Source organism: Osmerus mordax, chromosome 16 (genome assembly GCF_038355195.1).
Source record: "Osmerus mordax isolate fOsmMor3 chromosome 16, fOsmMor3.pri, whole genome shotgun sequence".
In the NCBI taxonomy this organism is placed as follows: domain Eukaryota; kingdom Metazoa; phylum Chordata; class Actinopteri; order Osmeriformes; family Osmeridae; genus Osmerus; species Osmerus mordax.
Window position 1 is genome coordinate 14,780,681 of NC_090065.1, and position 19,783 is coordinate 14,800,463.

A 19,783-nucleotide genomic window follows, 5' to 3' on the forward strand; every position below is an offset into this window, starting at 1 on the left:
AGGAAAACAGACAATTGTAATGTAGACTGTCATTGTTGATGGATTCATAGTTTGTGAGACACACTGGGAAACAGCCTCTGTGTATAAGAAGTGTACAATAAACTGCTTCAGAGGCCCTGTGTTGGTGGTTGAGTGGATTGAATGTAAAAACCACTGATTGACATGTTTATTTTTACCATTTTTTAACATGAGTAATGCACTTGTACATAAGCCATATGTGTCGTTGTAATAAACTTCACTATTTATTGATCAAATATCTTGACGCCTCTTGTTCTTTGTGAAGAGATTTCTTCCACATTTCGCATCAGTTATTGTTTTCCATGTGCCTGCTTGTTCCATCCTCTGTATCTTAACTTTAGATCAAGGCTTATGAACTATATTACATTTAGTCATTTTAGTCATTTAGTCCATATTAGTGACTTGGCTAGCTAAATTAACTCCCCTCAGAAATAAACTCCAATACTATGAATAAAAAACGGGTCCAAACTGACCTTTATTGCATATTTATGTCCAAATGCTGCAGCAGAGACTGCGAGCTACTGGAGGGTTGGTACCTCCACAATCTGCCAATCTGCAGAGTTTGCTATCAAATTCACAGATAAAATCATCACTTTTATTTCGTAAAAAAGCCATGAGTCACTCATAATGGGTAACAAGCTGCGTTCTGTCTCGGACACGGACAGGATGATGTCACGGTGACCGATGCAGATCGGTCAAATGCTCCACTGCATCAAACCGGTGGCCTGTGATAGGCTGGCCAGGGTACTGGGATGCAGCGCAGGTGTGACGTCACCCAATCAGCATCATTTTGTGGGTGCTGGAGGCTCACCCTTAGCCCGAGGAATGTAGAAAGTGCTCAGAGTAAGAAATACAGCGGTGACACAGAAGGACTCGACGACCGGTTAAGTTGAGACACAAAGCTTGCTGCTCGCGCCCACTAAGCATCATGAGGGAAATTGTTCACATCCAGGCTGGACAATGTGGAAACCAGATTGGAGCCAAGGTACGTTTATTTTTCTTCTGACGCAGCAACTGTTATGCAAAAACTTCCGAGTTTAGATTTATTTTGATATTTCATCAAATAATTCCTGTGCTACGTACCATTTAATCATTATCCCTGTATGTTAAATCTGACTTGTTACGCAGCACCTCGATCTGCGACACATTGTCTATACATAATGTATGTAGGCAATGTTGTTGATATTGACATCGTGTTCTGTAAATACAAGTTTGCAGGAAATTATTTAACAATTCCACGCATCCCTCTGAGGGTGCGGTCCACTTGACCGGGACATGAGGCTCATGGCTGCAGTAGTGACACGCATCTGGCTGATGTCCTTTTGTCATCAAAAGAGATGCGCCAAAGCACTAGTCCAATACCGCGTGGAAGATATCAAGTTACGGTTTTTATCCTACCTCTAAGTTTGTATCAATCCATGTCCCAATAATAGTTCTGGGAGGTGATAAGTGACGAACATGGGATCGACCCAACTGGCAGTTATCAAGGTGACAGTGACCTGCAACTGGAGAGGATAAATGTGTACTACAATGAAGCATCAGGTAAATATCCATCATAATGAGTCCTGCAATGTCTGTAGGCTGTGGCCAGATTGGGGAGGAATCTCTGTATGTGACCATGAACAATAGACAGCTGAACCCTGCAGCAGGTTGTTGCAGTGCTCTCTGAATGATGATGTAAAAGCTACAGACCTCACTTCAACTAGCTGCTCTGTAATCTGTGCCTGACAGGGAAAACTAGGCCCCAGCTAGCCATCTGGGGAAAATGAGGACAGCGGGGACTTGCTAAATAGAGCTCTCTCTCTCTCTCTCTCTCTCTCTCTCTCTCTCTCTCTCTCTCTCTCTCTCTCTCTCTCTCTCTCCCCCCTCCTCTCTCATTGCCAGGTTAGACAGGTATCTGCAGTGTCTGTATAATTGACCCAGCCCTAAAACCCTGTGTTCGCGTTTGTCTGTTTATATTGGCCAGCCTTTTAGAAGGTCATTTGAAATCCATTGTCTGTCGGCACTATATCCGTCACCACGTGTCCACTCAGCTGGGTGGCAGAGGCAGTGGCCAGTAATGGAAGACTAGCATATGCTACAGTATGGCTAGCTAGCCATATCTTGTTTCCAGTCAATGCGGTGCTAGGCTGTCGGGATGTCTTTTATTTTACTTTTGCGCAAGGTGTAAATTGAGCTGGAGCCAATGTGATGTTTGGTACCACTATTGGACACTTATGCACTCATGCAATAAATTGTTCTTTAAATGCAGACAGATTAGGAAGGTTTTAATTCAGCTTGAGTAGCAGTACTTAAGAGGAGAGGTGGTTAGATAAAGAGGACAAGTCCACTGGGAGATCACATCTCACTCAGAATGTATTCTGCACACTTCAGCTTTTTTTTTTGTCCCCTTTGCCAGAACCCCCCCCCCCCCCCTCCCCCTCCCCCATTCCTCGCTACTCTTCAGCAGTTCTCAGCACTGCAAGCTTTTGCTGCAGTCTGCGAATGGGAGACAGGGGAGGAGAGAGGGAGGGAGGGAGGCCCAGACAATCAAAGGCATCGTAGCATGTACTGCAGTGTGTTCCAGCCTGGATGTCCTGGGATCCCCTCTATGAGGGCAGCACCCCAGGCACACAGTGTCCCCTGCATACACACCCAGGGATTACCCAAAACATATTAGCACTTCCCAAAAGATTCCAGCCTATATTTCCCACATATGACCACGTCTTTGCACATTATCATAGCAGTGTTGTATGCTCTCTCTATTTGTCTTAGATGCAGAACCACACCACACCACACCCACAGTATCAGTATATCCTGCGGGTTATAACTCCACACCCCCCTTCTCTCCCTCCTCCCTCTCCTCCCTCCAACAGGGAGCAAGTATGTTCCCCGTGCCATCCTGGTGGACCTGGAGCCCGGCACCATGGATTCGGTTCGCTCCGGGCCCTTCGGACAGCTCTTCAGACCCGACAATTTTGTCTTCGGTGAGTGGGCGGAGGTCCAGTAGAGCGATGGTGGTGTCCCTTGCTGTCAGCATTCCCTGTCACATCCTCTGCAGCCAAAGCAAGTTTTACTCCCTCAGCAACGCTATGTGATGTGCCATCGTGTCAGGCGCGGCACAGACAGCGAGGTGACTCAGCAAAACCCAGCCCACAGGGGACAGTCCTGCAGCGCTGCTGGTCAGGAGGATTTAAGACTCGATAAAACATAGGAGGCGCAGACTATTCTATTACATGTCCAATAACACACTCAACAGTAGTGTGCTCTTGTTTTCACTTCGAATGTCACTCTTTTTTTCTGAAGAATTCACAATTTACTATAGGGTAATTGTTTTTTCATAAAATCGTATAAGAAATAAACTTAATTTGGTGAAATTGTTGTTATTGTTAATGTATTTGTTTTCATTTGCAAGTAATATTAAATTTTTTGCTGACAAGCCCAAACACTTTGTACAAACAAGTCCCAATAATGATGTACTTTTGATGTTATTATATGAAGTGCCAAGGTGATGCATCTTTAACTAAGGTGAACGGTTGTTTTTTCAGGCCAGAGCGGAGCTGGTAACAACTGGGCCAAGGGCCACTACACGGAGGGGGCCGAGCTGGTGGACTCAGTCCTGGACGTGGTGAGGAAGGAGTCTGAAAACTGCGACTGTCTCCAGGGCTTCCAGCTCACCCACTCCCTGGGCGGGGGCACGGGCTCGGGCATGGGCACCCTGCTCATCAGCAAGATCCGCGAAGAGTACCCCGACCGCATCATGAACACCTTCAGCGTGATGCCCTCTCCTAAGGTGTCGGACACTGTGGTGGAGCCCTACAATGCCACGCTGTCCGTGCACCAGCTGGTGGAGAACACTGACGAGACCTTCAGCATCGATAACGAGGCGCTCTACGACATCTGCTTCCGCACGCTCAAGCTGACCACGCCCACCTACGGCGACCTCAACCACCTGGTCTCCGCCACCATGAGCGGGGTGACCACCTGCCTCAGGTTCCCAGGACAGCTCAACGCCGACCTCCGCAAGCTGGCCGTCAACATGGTGCCCTTCCCCCGCCTGCACTTCTTCATGCCCGGCTTTGCGCCCCTCACCAGCAGGGGGAGCCAGCAGTACCGCGCCCTGTCCGTGCCCGAGCTCACCCAGCAGATGTTTGACGCCAAGAACATGATGGCGGCCTGCGACCCTCGCCACGGGCGCTACCTCACCGTGGCGGCCATATTCCGCGGCCGCATGTCCATGAAAGAGGTGGACGAGCAGATGCTGAGCGTCCAGAACAAGAACAGCAGCTACTTCGTGGAGTGGATCCCCAACAACGTCAAGACGGCCGTGTGCGACATCCCGCCACGTGGCCTCAAGATGTCCGCCACCTTCATCGGCAACAGCACGGCCATCCAGGAGCTGTTCAGGCGCATCTCCGAGCAGTTCACCGCCATGTTCCGCCGCAAGGCCTTCCTGCACTGGTACACGGGCGAGGGCATGGATGAGATGGAGTTCACCGAGGCGGAGAGCAACATGAACGACCTGGTGTCCGAGTACCAGCAGTACCAGGACGCCACCGCCGACGAGATGGGCGAGTACGAGGAAGACGAGGTGGAAGATGAAGAGGAGGTCCGTCATGAAGTCCGTCACTGATCTGTGCCATGTGGAAGTACCAGCCTGTGCTATATCTAACCAGTCACTTGAAATCGTCAATAATTGTTGTTCAGAGATCTAGAGGTTTCCGACTATGCAGTGTGTGTGTGTATGAAGTTAATTATAGCTTTTAAGCTATGCCGCATCTCATGGCGGTTTGAATATGTTCTTTGAAGACCATGATCGATGTAGAATATGACAATTATGTAATTGTTATTATACTGTAGTAATTGGTTTTTCGGTTCATGTTTTAGGCTATCAATGTTGGTGTCAGAAACTTCCAGTATGTTTTTTGTTACCTTTACCTCAAAATGCATTCTCTCTTACAAGTCAAAATTAAAATGTTCTATCCTATTCATTCTAGTCCTTGTACATTTTCATAATATACACGCATATAAGGTTACACCTTCAAAAGACACTACCAGAAATAAACAGTTATGTCAGTTGAGCAAATACATATATATTTTACATTGAAAGATTCAATAAAAAACTTTTCATAGTGTGCTCTTGCCTTCCCTGAGCAATGCAATGGCAGTCTTTTTATTCATTGTTTGCAGTGACAGGACAGAAGATTAATTTTTCTAGGAGAGAATGCTGTTCTGGTTACAAGCTTGTGTGTCAGATGCTGGTCAGTCTTGTAGTTCTGTGGGTTCCATTGTCTGGGGATCAAAGATCTGTTACACAAATATAAATGATCTATCACAACATTAGTTTCAGCTGTTTCAGCATGTGCTCGCAAGGATTGCCAATGCTAGTAATGCTCATTGTCAGAGGTAGACAGATAGCAACTTCTATTGCCAAGAGCTCTGAAGATGACGAGGTCATGGAATGTAACTTTCTCCAGCTGATCTCCAGGCTTAAACTGTTGTTTGGGACTAGGGGGAGAGACAAACATCTATCATCACTTGAAGGAATGTGTGTGGTTATTCCAGTAAGGCGGCTCACCCACACCAAACACACACACGCACACACATACACTTACACACCCTTACACAATCGGAATCAATACCAGATGCATGAAGATGGCACTGTGTTGATTGAAGGTGTTCCTGAATCCTGACACGGATGTGTGGTAACTCACCTTCCTCAGTCTTCCCTAGAAGAGAGACTGATGACATCAGTAATGCGTCACCTGTCTGTTGCATCATCTCACACGTCTATTTAGCAGCTATTTAGCCTCATTTAAGTAAAGTCATGACAGGACTACATTGGTAATGTAGTCATGTCATGACTCATATATGAGTCATATATGTGCTCATATGCTGAGTAAAAGATATTTGGCCGGGTTTCCCAGATTCGTTAAGAAGCTCTTGGCGTTAAGAGCTTCTTAACGAATCTGGCCATTGTTAACTACTAACTTACTAAATGTGCCTGCATCACAATGTATTTATGAGATCAGCATGTTCCTGTAATTAGGTGTGGTTTCATCCTGTTTATCACCAAGGCACAAGGAACACATGAAAGAAGTACAAGGATAAGCTTAACTGTCAATATCAAGTAAACTAATTCAGTCAAGACAATCACGTATTAGATTTGAGCATTTATTGTTACATGACATGGACATTTGATTTGGACATGGAGATTTCACTTTGGCGGAGTGGATGATCTAAGGGAAGCGCTCCCTGCCTCCTCGATGCAACACACATCCATACTTGACATATGAGGCAGGGAGCAATAGAGATATAATCCCCCTGGTGGAAAGAACATACAGACAGCATGGGGGAGAAGGGGATGGTGGAGGGTGGCAGCAGCACTGATCATACAACAACCGGGGTGAGTGTGTGCGTATCCGCGCATCTTCGGACGCCTTATCGGACGTGGCCCAATGGATATGCGCTGCTAACATGGGTGTGGTAGTGGGCGGAGGAAAGGAAGGTGGAGTAAGACGCCTTACGTCCCAGATGACTGACGCGCGCTGCCCGATTGCCCTGCCTGAACTAGCTGCGCTTATTTATCTGAATTGGAATGAATGGAAAGTCAGTCACCTAAGACGTAACTTGGTCTTAGTCTTAACTGCCACATTTCCTGTGTACTTATTTTATTCCCTAATCAATATAACTAGTTCAGTAATAACCATTTATTCATACACATGACAAATGGTTTAACATTGGCAGAATGGATGTACATGGGGGAAGCGCTCCCTGCCTTCACTGCAGCATGCATGACATGAGGCAGGGAGCAACAAGTTAAATCCCCCACGGGGAGAACAGACAGACCACATGGGGGAGAAGGGGATGGTGGTGGGTGGCAGCAGCGCAGAACACAAAGGTAATCGAGGACGCGTGTGCGTGCATGTGTGCGACTTTATAGCGCCGCCTATCAAGCTAAGCCTATGGGCTGAGAACACGGCGATGGGTGATATGGCGCGTGCTGCCCGAATGCCATGCCTGAACTAGCTCCGCTCATTAACTGGAAACTAGTTAGTATGTTGTCATGTGAGTTTGCTATTGATAAGAGTAGATTGTGTCTATTTGTCAGGTTAAATAGCTGTCCAGGGTCAGGAGAAAGTGCTGTGTAAATGTGTCTTGTGATGACGACAGGGAGAGCTCCACCTATGATCTCTCTCTGCCCTGAGAGTGGTCATGGGCTGGGACCTGGGAATCTCTTTCTCTGTGACTATTTAAACACCATTACTGCCTGCTTGTCACTATGTTTACATTTACATTTACATTTACATTTATTCATTTAGCAGACGCTTTTATCCAAAGCGACTTCCAAGAGAGAGCTTTACAAAGTGCATAGGTCACTGATCATAACAACAAGATAGCCAAAAAACATTGCGAGTAGCCAAAACATGAAGCACACATTGTGAACAACCAAAGTAAGTGCCAAAGGGAAGAACCATAAGAGCATGTAGTTAAACAAGTCACAACCAAACAACATGAACAGCTATAAGTGCAAGTGTACCTGTGGGAAAAAGCAAGCAACAGTAATAAAACAATATATCACAGCGAGAACCAAAAATTTTAATCAGTTACCACTAACCACAAGAGCAACAAGTCTCTAAGCAAGAGTCATTGTGATCCTTGAGGAAACTAACATCGGGTCAAGCGAACCGTTCCTAAGTACCGTTGTACTCCCGGAACAAGTGCGTCTTGAGCCTTTTCTTGAAGGTGGAGAGACAGTCAGTGTCTCTGATGGAGGTGGGGAGTTGATTCCACCACTGGGGGGCCAGACAGGAGAAGAGCTTGTGTTGGGACCGGGCGGTCTTGAGCGGTGGGACCACCAGGCGGTTGTCTGAAGAAGACCGTAGGTGGCGGGTGGGGGTGTAAGGCTGCAGGAGAGACTTGATGTAGACGGGTGCAGTCCCGTTCACTGCTCGGAAGGTCAATACCAGGGTCTTGAATCTGATACGGGCCATGATAGGTAGCCAGTGGAGAGAGATGAGGAGCGGGGTAACATGGGAGCGTCTGGGTAGAGGTTCTGTTTTGGCGAGGTTCAGCTGGAGGTGGTGCTCGGTCATCCAGGCGGAGATGTCTGTGAGGCAGGCCTCAATCCTAGCTGAGATCCCCGGATCGGTCGGGGGGAACGACAGGTACAGCTGCGTGTCGTCAGCGTAGCAGTGGTAGGAGAAGCCATGGGAGGTGATGATTGGTCCAAGTGAGGTGGTGTACAGAGAGAAGAGGAGGGGTCCAAGGACGGAGCCCTGTGGGACACCAGTGGAGAGCTGGCGAGGGCCCGACAGTTTGCCTCCCCAGGAAACCTGGTAGGATCTTCCCGACAGGTAGGATGAGATCCACTGGAGTGCAGTGCCAGTGATGCCCATCTCAGAAAGTCTGGCGAGCAGGATCTGGTGGTTAACCGTATCAAACGCTGCAGAAAGGTCCAGCAGATGTTTACCTTCTTGTACCCTATAAAAGATGGTCCTCCGGCCTACAGAGCTGAGAGAGACATGATTGAGACCTGAGCCTGGTGTTGTGTTGTCATTTATTGTCAGAGGTCTGGTTCTCTCTCCCAATCTGCAGATTGATAATACTTATACAAATCCAGAACTCAACTGAACTTAGTCAGTCCTTTAATGAAGAGACCCTTTCTTCATCACACCACAGTGCTTTCGCTCACGTCCAGTGGATTTGCTCCTCTTTATCTTAAAAGTCTACATAACTTCTGTAAATATCTGTACGGTCTGTGCCTACAGTAGACTTGAAGTGACAACATTGAGTGACATCTAGTGGGGATGTTGCGGTTGAAAACTTCTACTACAAAATCCATCCTAATGATCTACTCTTGACTTCCTAAAACGTTCTCAGCTTGTGCTTTTGTCTCTGTTTAGGGTCTATGTAAATGCCTCTCTTGTCTAACGCTGTTAATCTCATTATAGCACACAAGGAGACATTTTACATTTACATTTATGCATTTAGCAGACCCTTTTATCCAAAGCGACTTCCAAGAGAGAGCTTTACAAAAGAGCATAGGTCACTGATCATAACAACGAGATAGCCCCTAACATTGCGAGCAACCAAAACATGAAGCATACATTATGAAAAAAACAAATAAGTGCCAAAGGGAAGAACCATAAGAGCATGTAGTTAAACAAGTTACAATTAAACAACATGAAACTCAAAAAGTGCAAGAGTGTACCTGTAGAAAAAATAAAGAAAACAGTAAAATATTTCACAGCGAGTACAACAATTTAAAACCGTTACAACTAACCAACAAGAGCAACAAGTCTGTCAATACGAGTCATTGTGATCCTGGAGGAAACTAACATCAGGTCCAGCCTGATGTTAGTTACACCCCCCAGCCTTACACCTGGGGGGTGTAAGGCTGGAGGAGAGACTTGATGTAGTCGGGTGTAGTCCCGTTCACCGCTCGGAAGGTCAGTACCAGAGTCTTGAATCTGATACGGGCCATGATGGGAAGCCAGTGGAGGGAGATGAGGAGCGGGGTCACATGGGAGCGTCTGGGTAGATTGAAGACCAGACGGGCTGCCGCGTTCTGAATCCTCTGGAGAGGGCCGGTTGCGCATGCTGGGAGACCGGCGAGCAGCGAGTTGCAGTAGTCCAACTTTGAGAGGACAAGTGCTTGGACTAGCATCTCAAAGATGAAACATTGCTAATTTATTTGGACCTATTACAGGCTTGCTAATGTGATCCAATTTGAGGCCACGCCCATCAGAACACACAAAGTGAGCACATGCCTTGCTTTTGGATAAAAAAAAGTACATACATCGAAAATACATTAGACATGAAATCTTGAAAGTGAGCATTTGGTAAACAATTGTAGCAATGTTAACCATATTCATGTATATCAGTGCATAGCAGTAGCCCATCCTAAATAGATTCCCCACATAATCTTACTTTTACTCATCCAAAGTAAATATGTATACAAATGTATTTCCCAATTATATTTTCCATTGTTAAAAAAGCATAAATCATTGACTTTACAAAATAGATCATAGACATATATTTACAAAAACTATTGCTCGGTTTAGCTCCAGTTGAATTCCATTCCATGTACAAAATGGGCTACCATTTAAATCATTTTAAGTTGGCATTAATGACATCAGTTACATGAAAATGTGTCCCAGTTGAACCAGCACTGTGTGGCTGCCCAGTTAGCCCGCAGCAGCCATGAGAGCGGAGTCCTCGTCTGACCCCACAGATCCAGCCTGGGAGCTGGAGCCCAGTGAGGAGCCAGTCTGAGCCCTCATCTCCACATGGGGAACTCTGACCTCCAGGCTGTGCTCCTCAGCAGAACCCCCCCAGGGCCACGCCCGAGGCCAGGCCGGCAGAACTGGCCCCGCCTTCAGCCACTGCTGAGCTGCTCTCAACCACACAGACATGTTTGGATCTCGTCACGCTGCCCTGTGACATGCCTGAACCCGTGGCAAAATGCCCTGGCCTTACCACGGTCTGCCCCACCATGTGTGAGACCTGATTCCCCCCTGACAGGGTGTGGCTTCCCCCGGCCACAACACGGCCTCCTCCTATCACAGCCTGGCCTGTGCTGGTGAGCACTTGAGCCCCTCCACTCCCCCCCACCTGCCTCTCCACCAGCACCATGCCCTGCTGGGAGCCGTACAGCCCTGCTACCTGCACGAGTCCCTGTCCCACCCCCACCTGGCCCCCGACCCCTGCTCCCCTCGCATCCACCAGAAGCACCTGAGGCTGGGGCTCGACCATGTACAGGGCCGGGGCGGAGGTGTAGTACATGGTGGGCTGTTGGATGAGGGGGGTCTGGCTGGGGACCAGCATGCTCTCCTGGACGTGGACCCTGGGGAGGCTGGCGGACCCCTGCTCTCTGAGCACCGTCTGCTTGATGAGCGTGGAGGAGGAGGAGGAGGCCAGTCCGGAGCTGGTGAGGGTGTTGAGGTTGGCAGACGTGTCCAGGGAGGTCTCAATGTGGGCGCCTGAGGAAGGGGTGGGTCTGGGGGGGCAAACGGACACCCCCACAGACTGTTCCGCCTCCAGGCTGGACCCTCGGCAGATCTCGGCCAGGGACCTGAACTTGAGGAAGTCTAGGTCGTTGAGGAAGTCTAGGTCGTTGTCGTGCTCCAGGAGGCTGCAGCAGCCCACCGAGCCCGCCAGTGACCCCTGACCTTCGTAGTCGTAGGTCATCGGGGCGTCTTGCTGTTGTGAATGTTGTGCTGCATGGTTAGCTTTCTGCAAGCAGTGAACAGCCCATGAATAAAACGGCTTCAAAAACGTAACATACTGTAATACTACAATACAGTATTGCAAATCTAGGATTGATAATGTTTCCTGTTCACATACATAGGCCCGAACAAAAGATTGTCTTTAACTGCAAGCTTGACTTTGTTTGTTTTACTTAACTTAGAGTTTGTCTTGTTAAGTCAGGGACAATTCATGTCTCTGAGACTATGACTTCCACAACCTATATGTATATTTATTGTGGACCAAGGGACCATGTACAGTTTAAAACAAAAATGTCACCATTTGATGCACCTTACCACATGATAACTTTAAATTAACTCACATCTGTAGTCCCTTGGCAGGTCAAAACAAAAAAACAGTAAAATAACACATTTTATATTCTACACATCAGGCTGAGTGTTGATACTCACACTTGAGTAGTACTCCTCCAGGAAGCTGTCAGACAGGGCGATCCCACCATACAACCCTGCATCGTAACACGAGGAGAATTGCTCCCCTCCTGCTATGGTGGCTCCGCCCACACCCATACCCATGCCCTTGCCGTCCACATGGTCGTGCCCGCTGACCATGTGCTGGTGGAAATCACTCTCACCGTACATGTCTGTCGTGGACATGGAGGTGAAGCCTCTGATTATCTCCGTACTTCTTCACGTCCCCGGCATTGATGGAATCATGGTCCACCTCCAGAGGAGCCCTGAGCAAGAGGACTTCCTGGGAAGGGAACGCGTGGGCCAATGAGAGCACGGCGATATGCGGTATCAGCCTATGTGTCGCGTGTTGTGTGAAAGTGACACCGTGTTGAGCCAACGGGAACGGAGGGCTCTCTGTACCTTGTCCTCTCCTTGTCCTTCCGTGTGGTATGAGATCAGGTGCTCTGTGGGGTCGAACGGGATGGCCTTGAAGTCTCCCAGGTCCTCCACCCGTCCACACAGGCAAAACAACAAGAAGAGGGGCAGCACTGGAAACACACGCACACATTTCCTTTCATATCACTGTCCACATTTGAAACACTTCACCCACAAGCTAACACTAAAGACCACAAAGTAGCAAAACGGGGCTCAAACAAGGGCTATTGTTAATGCGCGTTATCAAAAACACTAGAAGAGGCTGCATTACGAGACGGAGACTCTCCTTCCGTCCCTCGACGTGAGTGTTATCAACCTGACAGAGAGTGCGAAGGGCACGCAGGCAGGACTCACACAGGAGAAGCAGCAGTCCCAGGAGTAGCATGAGGACACCCAGTGTTCCAAACGTGGTTCTTCTGTCCGTGTACTGCCCCAAACAGGCCGTGTTGGCGGCATCGCAAGTGCACACCACCACGTCGAGCCACTGGACGTCCCCACAGACCTTGCCCTGTTGGTCCGGGATCTCCAGGGCAACCCTGTAGTCCCCAGGCCACAGGGAGGCGTGGTCTCGCAGGATCGCAGTGGTGTCTGAGAAGTCGCGAGGGCAAAAAAACAAGATGGACCATAAGATAGTAAGCCAAGACAGTTTGGGAAGTTGAAAATGTTGACTACTTTATTGAGCTACTTTATCATCATTACTATTATTATTATTATAGATATTTTTTAATTGTTTTTGTATTCTAGATATTTTCCATTTTCAACCACAAAAACATTTAGTAAAATATATACTTGATGCAGACTACGACCAACCATTAAGACGCTCTATGGTCCAGTTCTCCTTGTTGCCTGCCTGAATCACCCGGAAGTTAAAGGGTGCTCCGTTGGGGAAGGCATCCCCATCCTCGGCTGTGACGTAAACCATGTTGGTCCCCTGGCACATGGTCTGAGATGTGTCGGTCAGGGTAGGACAGTGGTCGTTGAAGTCCTTCACCTGGATGGCAATTGTCCCTGTGGCAGTTTTGGCGTTTACTTCTGTAAACCGACAAGAATTCATTTGGTTTAGATGTGAAAGTGACAAAGCAGATGAATGATGACGATGAGGGCCTCCATGGGCCTGTCACACTTGCCGTTTGTGATGCAGACTATCTTGGCTGTGTAGGTTCCGTTAACCACAAACTTGGACTCTCGGTCGGGCCATTTGTTTAATCTGATATCTGCCGTCTTCTCATCGATGATCAGCCAGTTGTCTATGTCGTATAGTTTGGCATATCTGACCGAAAGAAAAATCAGAAAATATATCAGTATCTTAGTGTCCTTTCACACACAGCACTACAGTATACAGTTCATATTTAATGTAATCAAACACAGTCTATAGTCACTTTCCGCCATTGTGACATACAGTATATTGACACCTGCTTGAGATGTACCTGCAGTGCAGTAAATGACATAGGATATGAGCTTGACGTCTTACCTCACGTTGGTGGCAGTGAGCAGGGTGTCACTGTCAATGGCAGCGTAGGTGGTGATGATCTTGTTGAGGGAGACCGTGGTCTTGTCCTCGGAGATGGTTACCACCTTGATGGCAGGCTGGAAGCGCGGTCCCTCCAGCTGGTTGACCACGTTGATCGTGATGGAGTAGATCTTAGGTCGGGGGTGGGTGCGGATGACAGAGCCAAAGTTGTACTCTGCCTTGTTGGAGACACTCACCCCCAGGTTCAACACCTTCAGCTCCTCATAGTGCAAAGCCTTCATTTTTAAAAAGCACAGAGCAAGATAACTGTCAATTGAAGGTATTTAGTTAAATACATTAAGCTAAATCTTGCTGTAGATTTGATTGCACGTGTGATTGACGGGACTGACGGGACTTTATTCCATCCAACTTTAACTTAAATTTCTTGCAATTTCTTGTTTTAGACTACATTGTTGCACAGTGTATACTTTACTTAGACAAGCTAAAGCCCAACCGTACCTTAACGATAGTGATAATGCCCTCATTAGTCTTGGAATCAGTGGTGATGTGGAAGTAGCCTGCTTCATTGCCAGACACGATGGTGAATACAGCCAGCCAGTTGTCGGAGTACATCAAGTCCAGATCCACAGCTTTGATTCTCAGCACCTCCATGCTGATGGTGTTTTCCATCACGCTCCCCTCGTACTGCAACACAAACCACGTTACACAAGGTCCAACCCACAGCACATACCGGTTCACTCAGGGTTCATATAAGTAGGTCTGGGCTGAAAGAAGACAGTATTTGTGTTTGTTAGCTGCTCCTTACTCTTTCTTCCTCCAGCGTGGGTATGTTATCATTGATGTCCAGCAACTTAATCACCACTTGTCCTGTTCCAGACAGCCCTCCTGCGGCTCCATTCAGGTCAGTACCCTTCACCATCAAGGTAAATGTGTCTTGTGTCTGGACAATGAAAACAATATCAACTAAGCCTTCACCCACTGGATTCCATTCAAGTATCAACACTGCTCTAGGTAGAGCACTCAAGTGTCAGTCTGAGAGGGAATTTAAATTCAGCTTCATATGACTGAAGATCATCATTTAACCCTCGTGTTATCTTCGGGTCATTCTGACCCATCAGTTGTTGTGACCCACCGTCGTATTGCGACAACTTTACCACATAAAAAAACAAAGTAAAGCAGTTTCTTTTAACCGTATGGCTGTCTCAGACCCCCCACATTGCGAAGGTTAAAAGAAAAGTATTTTTTATTTGTTTTTGTATTTGGTAAAATTGGGTAAACACAATGATGGTTCGTTATGAACCTTTGGGTCATGTGACCTGAAGGCAGCACAAGGGTTAACCCATTTGGATGGATCTGCATAGCCTCGGTCTCATTGTAATCCCAGTTTGCGTACTGTGATGATTAGTACTGATCATGACCTCTCACCTCTCTGTCCAGACTGGTCTGGAGGACCAGGATCTCTCCAGTCTTGTGGTTCATGTAGAACATCCTGTCTGAGGAGGACTGCTCCACGATGCTGAAGCTAATCTGAGTGTGCGCAGTGCCAGGTTGATCGGCATCCGTCGCGTTCACTTTCATGACAACTTGGCCTGGAATAGACCGGGTAAAGACATAAGCACCACTACAGGGGTCGTAGTTCAAAAGCACATGGCAGGAAACGTTCACTGATGAGGAGTCTGGAGCATGGGGAAATCAAGTGTGAACCACACACCTAATGCGCTGTGTTCATACACTTCTCCAATCTGCCGCATTGAAAACACAGGTGGGCAGTCGTTCCTGTCCAGGACAACAATACTCAGGTCAAGGTCCTTCTCAGCACGTTTTCCATCGCTGTACTTAGCCATTCCGATGAACTGCAAAAGTCAGAACACGCCCGTGTCAGTTTCATCACCACATACACAGAGACCTTGCGTCTTCACACAGGCCTATCTCGAATATTTCGAGATAGGCCTCTCTGTGAGAGAAAGAAATGAGAACAAGAAAGCTGATTTGATCTTGTATGCGTTCGTTTTTAGAAGATACGGGTTGTGTGGGTGAGGATTACATGGTACGAGTCCTTCTTCTCTCTGTCCAGTTTGTCGTGGATTCGGATCAGGCCACTGGTTGAGTTGATGGAGAACAAGCCCACCGGATCCTGATCTACCCCATCACCCGTCAGGGAGTAGAACACCGGTGACCAATACTGATTATCTGATTGAATCTAGAACAGAGACGCCTATCAGTAATCCTGTTCAAGTTTTTATATATAGAGGTCATAGGAACAATAAATGAATAAACACATGGATAAATATTAATAAATAAACAAATAAGAAATGTTACTATTTAGTTCTCTAGAACAGTGAATCCACTGTAGGGATCATGAACAATACATGGGAACTTTGTTTATACAAAGGGATAACATAAGGTAACACTAAATCACAATAAAATATAAACAGATATTACGGAAGTATTCATGGCCCTTCTTTTATTTTATTTTGCTGGTCTGATAGATAGATGCAAGAAAACACTCATCATCAAAACACCATCAATGAAAGGAGGAATTAGGAAGGCAAGGAAGATCTACAATATGGATTTTACTGGATCATTCTCAACCATCTACTGAAGCAACCAAAGATTGGTACAAATGTATTCAAACTAAATATAACTCATATTACTCAGTGTGTCAACATGGGTACAATATGAGCTGCAACAGTGGCACAATCCCACACCCACCCACAATGATGCTGTGTCACTGTTAAGATCATACCTTAGCAATGAAGTCCAGGCCTTGGTAATCATGATTCTCATATAGTTGACGAGGACGACGAATAATCCACTCTCTCTTCTGTCTTCTCAGTTTCTGACCGTCACCATCTGCCACCACCTGTAAAAACTATCAAGAAACTAGTCATTCAATAGGCTGGAATGCATCATCATCAAAGTGTTTTATTTAAAATGTATATATAAATCTATCTATTGGGAAAAAAGAATCAGTGAATGACGACTCATACTGCAGGAAAAAGACTCCATTAGACTCCTTAGGACGACATAGGTTACACAAAATCTTGATTTGGTGGATGTTTCTTGGATAGTTGGATAATGGTATATCAAAACGTTTGGGATATTTGTAGATACAAACATTATCACCCCTATACTTTTCATGCAGTATTGCAGTTGTTGTCATTGCCCGATAACATTAATTACTCTAGCACAGCCTTACAGGCTATATACATTTACATTTAGTTATTTAGCAGACACTCTTATCCAGAGCGACTTACAGTAAGTACAGGGACATTCCCCCGAGGCAAGTAAGGTGAAATGCCCAAGGACACAACGTAAATTGCACGGCCAGGAATCGAACCAGCAACCTTCTGATTACTAGCCCGATTCCCTAACCGCTTAGCCATCTGACCCCATCTATATACACTCAAGGGGTTCTGAGTGTAAACAGAGGAGTTAAAGGGGTTCTGAGGGGTAAACAGAGGATTACTTTGTTGTTACAAAAGTTCCTACCAGTAGCCTACACAGTTTTTAACCGCGTTTCTCAAAAACTGAAAAAACGTTTGATTCAACAGCTGTTACTATTATTCCTTTGTATAAACTGGTTTAGCTTTTTGGCCATAGGGGTACGCCTATAGGCAACAACATTGGAATGCAGTCAATAAACCCAAACCCATAGGTCTAATTAAAATCTGCAAACATAGTCTATGAGTCTTTCATACCGACTAATCCGTTATAATTAGATCCATCAGTGACACCACCCATCTCGCATTCATTAGAAATCACATAGGCTACATTACACCATTGTCCCGTTACACGATAATTAACACCTGCACTTTTCCCGATTCGGACAGAAACTCTTATTCGTACTTACAGTTAGCATGAACGGTAACCATAAAATAACGCTGGATTTTGAAAGTCGGACCATTGTAGCTGGACACATGTCTAATATTTCCCTTCCCGATGTAAATTCCGTATCGTGAGGCTATTTCTATTCAACTCGGTTATTTAAGACTTTGGCCACTTCTACCGTGTCGAAACTTTCTCAAATACTAATGAGTCAGAGAATAGGCGGTGCCTTCTTTATACTCTTCTCACAGCTATAGGCTGATATCGGGAATGCGAAGCTCTTCATCTCAACATTGGTGCAAATTGAATAGTTTGTGCATGTTCTTTTGACAAATTTGATAACTATTCTTGTAAATTTACAATAGCCTACAATACTCAATAGTGTACTCAACGCAAATGCTCGCAATTTACTTTATGGTAGTAATACCTAAGTTTGCCTGTTTGGTTCAATATGTTCTAGGACTTTTTCTTGAGTATCCCTTCTCAATAACTGCATGCTATTGCCTAACTGTCATATAGGCCTCTCTTAAAATGTTTACACACACACACATGCACACACAATAAACAACAACAAGCTAAATTGTCAAAATTGAAAACTATATTTCGGTTGGCCTTCATCTTGAGACAAGCAGGTCTGTGATCTGGCACTTATCTGTAAAACTTCACTTAGGGCAGTGAAATTCTTACTGTTTCTCTCCCAAGATGGACATCATTAGCCTAAAATATCTAACTAATGGGGACGATTCCTTTTCTTTTTTTTGGGTGCAGGCAAAATTTGTTGTGGCTAAAACTGAAATAATTGTGTGTGTGTGTGTAAGCCCACACATGTGTGTGTGTGTGTGTGCATGTGTCTGTTAGAAATACAAAGTAAGACAGACAGAAACAGATAAGAATTGAAGGGGGAGCGTGTGAGAGAGACGACTATAAATGATTCACAACTGTTGCCAAGTTACCAGTAACTGTACATTCAAATACATGGGAGAGCCGTGTGCTTTGATCTAGACTGATAAGACCATGCTACTTCCACTCCCAATTTAATTATATATTTTTTAAATTGCTTGATTGGATGTGTCGTAAATGATACGTAAGACAGGTGAGGCTTCATTGGAACTTGTCATCCGGATATTGCTTCATTAGATGTGTTGTAAAACAATACTTAAGACAGGTGAGGCTTCCTTGGAACTTGTCAGCTGGTGAGAACCAAGAGGAGATTGTCAGGATAAAATATATTTATTGGTAATGCATTACAATGGGCTTAGCAGGACTGGAGTGGGGGCATGAGCAGATTCTGTCCAAGCTGCTCAACCTAAATCACTCACTGGAAGACATTTTTCATGTTTAAGAAACACATACAGTAGCCAGCCTATGTCTCACAATTAGGGACCTATTCCAACACGGTATTCTTCTGGAATAACCCTGCTACCAGCACAAACACTCCTCTTTACATTGGGTAACTCAAACAAAGGGGTTTCAGTTAATGAATGCCTATGGTAAGTGAAATGAGTGCACGCTCCCTCAATCACTGAACAGAAACATGTTTAATCAGTAAGATTGATTGTAACTGTTGGTGAATCAGCATAAACAACTGGGAGTCAGGTGGCTGAGCGGTGAGGGAATCGGGCTAGTAATCCGAAGGTTGCCAGTTCGATTCCCTGTCATGCAAACTGACGTTGTGTCCTTGGGCAAGGCACTTCACCCTACTGCCTCGGGGGAATGTCCCTGTACTTACTGTAAGTCGCTCTGGATAAGAGCGTCTGCTAAATGACTAAATGTAAATGTACAACAAATTAATTTAGCATCTTGAATTGTTGCCTCGAGGGAAGTGAAAACCTGTATTTTCTGTGAAGCCTGAGAGAGGCGGGGTTTATCTGACTGTGTCTCTGCAGGGGTGTTCGCAGACTGTTTTGAATGGCAGTGTTACATTCCTCTAGCTGGAGAAGGTATGTGGCCCATGGCTAGGTGTAGTCATAGTAGAAAGTGTTGCTCATCTCTCAGTCAAATTCTCAGTATTTTCTCCACTATAGAATTCAACTAATAAGACTTAATAGGGGCACTATTGTAGAATTACAAATTCCCCCTGGACCCAGTCTCACTTACTAAAGCTTTTACTTCTAGCTCTCATTGTTTATAATGTGAGAATTATGATAATCAGACATGTTATCTGCTTGTAGCTGTATAACTCCCTCAGTGCTGTTGTGGTGTCTATGGAGGCTGTGTAACTCACCAGTCTTATCAGCAGTTCGTGATGATATTGTGAGCTCAGCCTCCCCCAAGTCAGCCCTCATCCAACACACATTCCTGTGGGGTTAGTTAAGAGCCCTTTGCAGCTTCACTTACCACAAGCCTTCAACCTCATGCTGCATAAGATGAGCCAGAGAGGTCAAACCGTGGC

The 19,783-nt window shown here is 46.0% G+C and overlaps 2 protein-coding genes across 2 annotated transcripts; one reads left to right on the plus strand and one right to left on the minus strand.

Moving 5' to 3' along the window:
• Window positions 1-843: 843 nt before the first annotated feature.
• On the plus strand, window positions 844-4,980 carry LOC136959585 (tubulin beta-2A chain). Its single transcript, XM_067253965.1, has 4 exons — window positions 844-1,003; window positions 1,452-1,560; window positions 2,874-2,984; window positions 3,546-4,980. The coding sequence occupies exons 1-4, from the start codon at window positions 947-949 to the stop codon at window positions 4,628-4,630; spliced, it is 1,362 nt and encodes a 453-aa protein (XP_067110066.1). The 5' UTR covers window positions 844-946; the 3' UTR covers window positions 4,631-4,980.
• A 5,159-nt stretch (window positions 4,981-10,139) lies between these two features.
• LOC136958964 (desmoglein-2-like protein) lies at window positions 10,140-17,470 on the minus strand. The gene is given in 16 exon segments (XM_067253126.1): window positions 10,140-10,334; window positions 10,336-11,235; window positions 11,658-11,874; window positions 11,876-11,958; window positions 12,078-12,205; window positions 12,447-12,680; window positions 12,903-13,161; window positions 13,164-13,362; window positions 13,564-13,838; window positions 14,062-14,247; window positions 14,369-14,503; window positions 14,989-15,152; window positions 15,275-15,416; window positions 15,608-15,763; window positions 16,310-16,435; window positions 17,417-17,470. Coding segments are annotated over 16 exon segments (3,453 nt in total).
• Window positions 17,471-19,783: the final 2,313 nt, after the last annotated feature.

Coding starts and splice junctions, on each gene's coding strand:
- LOC136959585 (XM_067253965.1), top strand. CDS start 947: ATGAGGGAAATTGTTCACATCCAGGCTGGACAATGTGGAAACCAGATT. Junction 1,004..1,451: donor GAAACCAGATTGGAGCCAAG/GTACGTTTATTT, acceptor TCCCAATAATAG/TTCTGGGAGGTGATAAGTGA. Junction 2,985..3,545: donor ACCCGACAATTTTGTCTTCG/GTGAGTGGGCGG, acceptor TTGTTTTTTCAG/GCCAGAGCGGAGCTGGTAAC.